This window comes from Crocodylus porosus, unplaced genomic scaffold (assembly GCF_001723895.1).
Source record: "Crocodylus porosus isolate Cpor-Errol unplaced genomic scaffold, CroPor_comp1, whole genome shotgun sequence".
Classification (NCBI taxonomy): domain Eukaryota; kingdom Metazoa; phylum Chordata; order Crocodylia; family Crocodylidae; genus Crocodylus; species Crocodylus porosus.
The window spans coordinates 55972980-55979072 of record NW_017728951.1 but is presented as its reverse complement, the minus strand read 5'-3'; the positions used below and the strand labels follow the sequence as shown (position 1 = coordinate 55979072).

At 38.5% G+C, this 6093-nt stretch overlaps 1 protein-coding gene across 14 annotated transcripts in view; it reads left to right on the top strand.

Moving 5' to 3' along the window:
- The first annotated feature begins 535 nt into the window (after nucleotides 1-535).
- LDB3 (LIM domain binding 3) overlaps nucleotides 536-6093 on the top strand; it is a 185491-nt gene continuing 179933 nt past the window's right edge. For 13 of the 14 annotated variants that reach the window (XM_019555865.1, XM_019555864.1, XM_019555861.1 and 10 more), the window contains exons 1-2: nucleotides 536-658; nucleotides 3886-4010. In XM_019555865.1, coding sequence (XP_019411410.1) covers nucleotides 3918-4010 — 93 coding nt within the window. In that variant the 5' untranslated portion in view covers nucleotides 536-658; nucleotides 3886-3917. Of the gene's footprint in view, nucleotides 659-3656; nucleotides 3747-3885; nucleotides 4011-6093 lie in introns of those variants that run through there. The other variant, XM_019555853.1, reaches the window with a different exon arrangement.

The window sequence follows — 6093 nt, the reverse complement described above, 5'->3', positions numbered from 1 at the left end:
GCCATGGGTGTTAGATTTCTTGCTTTGAACAGGAATGTTGGCCAGACCAGTGGGGTTTCCACTTTCAAAAACTGCCAAGCTTTGTTGAACTTTCATATGGATCCAGACAGATACCAAGGGAACAGGAACAAGTGACCTCAGTTTAACATTTAATCAAATGACAGTCCTGCTAATAAGATTACTACTTTAATTTCACAGTGCATCGCTCATCCTGAAGGATCTCATAACCCATTACAAACATGGTAAACTGGAAAGCAAATGGTATGTTACACATCTGAAGATCAGATTCAGGTACAAAATGGCTGAATAAAAAAGGCCTCTTTATTTCTTGAATAATAAGGCAAACCAAATGCTCAGTTCATGGATTTCTTTCTGGTATTTTCTTGCCTTCATTGGTTTTTTTTATCCGTTTGTGTCAAGAAATATATGTTTGTTTTTTTTAATGCCCCATTAACTAGCACAGAATTTACAGCATTCTTCAAACTTTTGTTTCATAAGATGTTTGTAATTATCCTCATTCCTTTCCATGGTTCTGTCTTTTCTAGTGATTCACTGTTCCAAAAGAAGTTATTTCATGCACAGGTCCACAGAATGGAACAAGTGGAGAAAACGCAGAAGTGAGACATTGAGGCTCAGATCCTATTTCACCTTCACACATGTAAGCATCATGGCAATTTCAGATCTATGCACCTATGGGTCACTTATTCACAGTTCAGGATTATGATCCCCTAGTGACAGACTAGGATTGCCTTGCGTATGTGCAGGTCAGAAGTAAAATGGACTCAGGCTGTCTGTGCTGCCCTGCTCTCAGTCCAGACTGGCCTCAGGGTTAGGGTGCAGGGCCAGAGTTAGTACTCTGACCTGCTGTGTGGGGCTTAGGAATTTGGCAGCAGGGGTGGGGTGGTAGTGTTAAAGGAAGTGTGTGGGTTTTTTGCTATATAGAAATAAATAAGACCACAGAGGTTTTTGGCCCTTTTTTCTTCACATACTGGATTGTGGTAAGTTCTATTGTCAAGCACAGCTTTCATGAAAATCATGGGAACAGCATCTGTGTAACTCAAGGCAATGTTTGGCCCTTTGGCTGGGAAAATATATGCTAGTGATCTAGCCAGTCCCCTGTCAGGGCACAATTATTTCTTGTTTTCAAATGGATTTTTCTGCCACAATATATCATGAACTTGAATATGCTCTTCCTTAATTTGTCATGGTTTTCAAACATTATTCTTTCTGTTAGAAACAGTAAATAGACCAGTGGTGGTATTTACTTTTTAAGTTCTTTGCATTTTAGGATTACTGCTAAAGCAACAGTGCCATCTATGGACTGACCTCCCTTGAGAACTCTGAACTCATTCCAGTACTAGCTCACTAAGTGCCTTTGAATGACTGTTGTTTATGAGAGGGAAGTATTTGTTTCTCACTTTTTCACATAAATAGGAATTTTTCACCCAACAGCCTAAGGTTACAGAAAGGAACTGTGTAGCCGTGCATAGAAATGCTGCAAAATAAGTTTGGAGGTCTAGCAAGTGAAAAATATTATGTTTAATTTGAAACTAAATGGGAAATGCAAGTAAGCAGACTCACTGGAACCCATGATAGTACTTTTTATGTGAAGTACCATGTTAGTGATGCAAAGTAACCGGCTTTGTGGAATCTGAAAGATAGCACCTGAAGCAGTTTGATCTAAAGAGTTTCTTAGAGGAAAAAGCAACTATCCTTTACAGTATTATATTGCAGCGCCAGCACTTGTTAATGAGTCCAGGTACTTATGGAGATGTTTGACCTTAGACTGTGTCCCTTTCGTAGCTTTTTAAGAACTACTAACTGAATTATTTCAGCACAACTGAATGAGTCCTGAAGTGAGCGAGATGTTTAAGGAGGGGTGTTCTCCAGTCTCACAGACCGTGAATCTACTCATAGCAATCAGTAGGCAGGTGCAAACTGATGTGCTGCTACAAACCTTGTTTGCTTTTACACTGTGTTGTTTCTAATGATGGAGTGGTGAGGATGGGTGATCCTGGGCTAGTGGGAGAGACTGTCTTCCCCAGATGTCCAAGAAGTTTTACCAGGGAGATAACTGAAACAAACATTATGCCATAAGAACATAAAAATTGCTCGTTTACTGGGTCAGACCATAAGTCCATTTGTCTCTCAGTGGCAGTATATGGATGTTGAAAGGGAGAATGAACTGGGTTTGATCAGGGCTATTTTCCACTGTTCCTCTCTCACTTGCAGCTGAAGCATTTAAGGTCTAGGAAGTTCTAATTCAGAGGCTGTATCTGTAACTCCAAAGCTCAATAGCTACTGATGACTCTTTCCTCCAAGAATTTGTCCATTCTGTCCTTGAATCTAGCTAAACTGTTAGCTTCCACAACATCTGGTGGCAGGCAATGAGTTCCACACTCTAATTATATGCTCTCCTGGCACTGCCCAGTTTCTTCTGGTTGTTTGCTAGTGAAGATGGTTTGGTGCAAGGGAGAACTGTCTATTATTTGGAATTTTTCCCTGGGACCAAAGAGTTCTGTTTTCTGTTCCCAGCTCTGCCATGACCTGTATAAATCATTTTACTTCTCTATGCTACATTTTCCCCAAAAATAAATTATGCATAATGCCTGTATATATACCAAATTGTCATTCTGAGGTTTAGTTGAATGGTATTTTAAAAAGTTATTTACTATCCCTTGATTTTTCTGGAGGATATTGGGGATTTTTGTTTGTTTTGTTTTTAAATACTGTAACGTACTAAGAAATCAGCACAAATTAGCAAAGCTTCCAAATAATAGAAAAGTTTTATATATAAATGTTTTGTCTTTACCATCTCCTCCTCTCCAAATTTATAAATCTTAAAAAGCATATCTGAATAAAATAACCTGATGGTTATGCAATAAAAATATGTATTACCTGTAGACAGAGCTGACCCAAGCAGGGTGTGGGGCCCATGACAAATCAGCCCATGCGGGGCCCTGCCTCCACTCTGATCTCATGCACCCCATACCCGAAGAAGCTGCTGCCACCATCAGCAGCGGTGGGCAGCAAGTGGCTGGATGCAAAGCAAGCAGTGGCGGTGCGTAGTTACCACAGCCGCTTCTCCGAGCTCTGCAGGGCCCCCCAAAGCATGGGGGCCAGGGCAATCATCTTGACTTAGCCCCACCCCCAGCCCCCCCTCCGGGATGGCCCTGCCTATAGAAATATCTTCTAAATCAAAGATCACCTCAAACAAAAAAAATCTGCATGCATAACAAAATAAACCAGAGCATATCTTCCTTAAAAGAAATAAAGCCTATAAAACTAAAAGGCAAAAATCACTTTTTCATAACTGTCTATGTGCAAGTCAGTGTAAAGGTAATGAGTAAATGCATGTGAGAAAATATGAATATAAAAACCTGATTTTGGAATCTCATTTCTTTGAAGTAAATGTAACAAATAAATTAAAAAAAACAAATCCTTGCAGTTGTTAGCAGGTTTATTAGTGAGGTCTGAATGGTTGGGTTTTTACTAAAACTTGGGAGGATTTTTTGTTTTATAAAATATTTCCCCCATAAAGTAATTCCAACCATGCAGAGTATCTTGGGGAGCCTAGAAAAATCTGTTAACCTCCCAGGGGACTATATTAGTTCTCTGAGTCATGAAGTCCTTGCATAGTAGGTGTTTGGTTACAAGCCTTTTATGGGCCCAGCTCAACTGAGATATCAGTATCTGCATTATAGCTTCTATCTATTCTTAGGTGTCACTTCAGCAGGACTGAGCAGGCAAGGCAAAAAGAGACCATTATTGTGCTTTCTTTATTTTTATATTTAGTCGCTTTTCTATTGATTGATTTTTATTTATTTTTAACACTTTCTTCTATTCCTCCCCCCCCCCACCCCCATCCCCTTCCCTGTCCTTTAGAGCCTTGGTGGTTGGTGTAAGAGAGTTCCAAAATGTCTTACAATGTGACTCTCAATGGACCTGGACCATGGGGTTTCCGACTGCAAGGGGGAAAAGACTTCAACATGCCCTTGACCATCTCCAGAGTAAGTGCCAATGATTACAAAAGGTACCATGGGTTTACTTTAGTTGGAAAATAGCTGCAAACTGGCTGCTGACTCCACACCCTGACCTGGACAGGCAAAGCTTTATTGAGGTTGATTGTTTGCGTTCAAGAGACTTTCCTTCAGGCAGTAGGGACTGAACAGACAATGAGGAGACCTGACCAGAATAGGATGTTTTTCTTCTGGTACATTAAAATGTTGCTGATTGAAAGCATATTTTGACTTAAGCAATAATGCTGAGATGGGACAGGTTGGATATATTGTGTAAAAAGGATGAAGCTGTAACTTTACTTCAGTGATGAGAAACTCCTCTTAAATTACTGTTTCTATAATGCTGCAAGACAATTTATATATTGTTGCTGACAAGGGGTCTGATTAACTTTGTCTGTAATGAGCTTTGGAGGAGATGGGAGGAAGAACTGAGCATAAGAAATAGACTGAAATTTGCAGAGAATGAAAAGGTAGCTTCCTTATTAGTATATGTCTCTTGATGCTCTCTTTCTTTCTCTTTTTCCTCTCTAATATTCTTTACATGTCCCTCTGAATTTTAGAATCTGTAACTATTTTTTCCCTTTACTTGGTACAGAATAAGCTCCTGTCAAGATGACTAGTAAGATCCATTCAGTGATGATTTCAGTAAGTTTTCTGACTGAAAAAAAAGGATAAAAGATGGTCTGGGAATTTTAGTACTCTTCCTTCCCTCCTCACCCCTTACAAAAGGTGTGTAATGGGCTTGAAATTAGATGAGTCTCAAAACTGAAAATATTTTCTTTTCAAATTATATAGAGGCCTTCTATATAGAGGCCTCTAAAATTATATAGAGGCCTTCCATTAGTAGCTGTAAAGTAATGTATGACTTCAATAATTAATTACCCACTGCATTTATTGATTCTGAATTGGTCTATTTATTTGATTTCCACTTCCACATTATTTTGTCAGAGTAATTTTTAAGGCAGTTTAGGGGAGGGCTCTTTTTGTCTAAACTATTTCACTAATCTGAAAGATTTTGTAATAGCTCTCTCCTATTAAGACTGAATACTTTTCCATTTGTTGACGAGTCAGGATTTTATTTCTGATCAAAGACTAAATAGTTCTGTAATAATTCTTATGCAACTGGAAAGGCTTTTTTGAAAATCTGATAAGAGTACTTAGACATAGAAGCATAAATATGCATTCTAGATGCTCTCCAATTGCTTCACAAAATAAGCAACAGCATGTTCCAGTTTGTGGGACAGGGACACGAGAGCACTCATTTAAGAACTGTAAAAAGAATAACGGAACCACTAGCTCGATAAACAGGTGGTTTAAAAAAAAATGAGATGCAGCAGTTACACTTCTTTAGAAATGTGGTTTATATGGTCCTCAGACATTTGAAGCTTTGAGTACAATCTGTTTATGTTTTCAAAAAACAATTGACTTTCTTTGCAGTGATCATATGCCAGCAAGTATGTGAAATCTTGGGGGATTTTCCAAAATATTCAAGCTATTAAGCTCTGCCGTTTATGCAATCTTCCTTGTCTGTCTATATGCATAGGATCTCTCTTTCTGTACAGGGCTGAGTCCACATTAATTTCAGGCTGCTAAATTTATATACTCATGCTATGATGGGAGAAACCCTTTTGTTAGTGACTTTGTCCTGTCATGGCTGTCCTCTTGGCAATATTACAAAAGGACTGCCACAAAAATACAAATTCATTTTCCCAAGCTTATGCTAATGTTGGTACTGTAAATGGTGTTATTGTTTCTTCTCCTTTAAACCCCACAAGGTAAGGATTCACAGTGCTTATGACGAGCATACTAGTGTTATCATGCAGACATTCTTGTGACATTTTGGATCTCATAATATAGAGCTTTTTGGGTTTTTTTATTTGTAAGGTACTAGTGATTAGACACAGTAAAGCAAAGGAACCTTTTTTCAAATTGGAACACTCTGCTTTTTTTGATTATATTTTAATAAACTTAAGTTTCTATAGTATCTTTTGTATAAACATTCTAAAATACGCAAACTCATTATAGTTTCATAGTTTGTAGGGTCGGAAGGGACCTGAGCAGATCATCTAGTCCG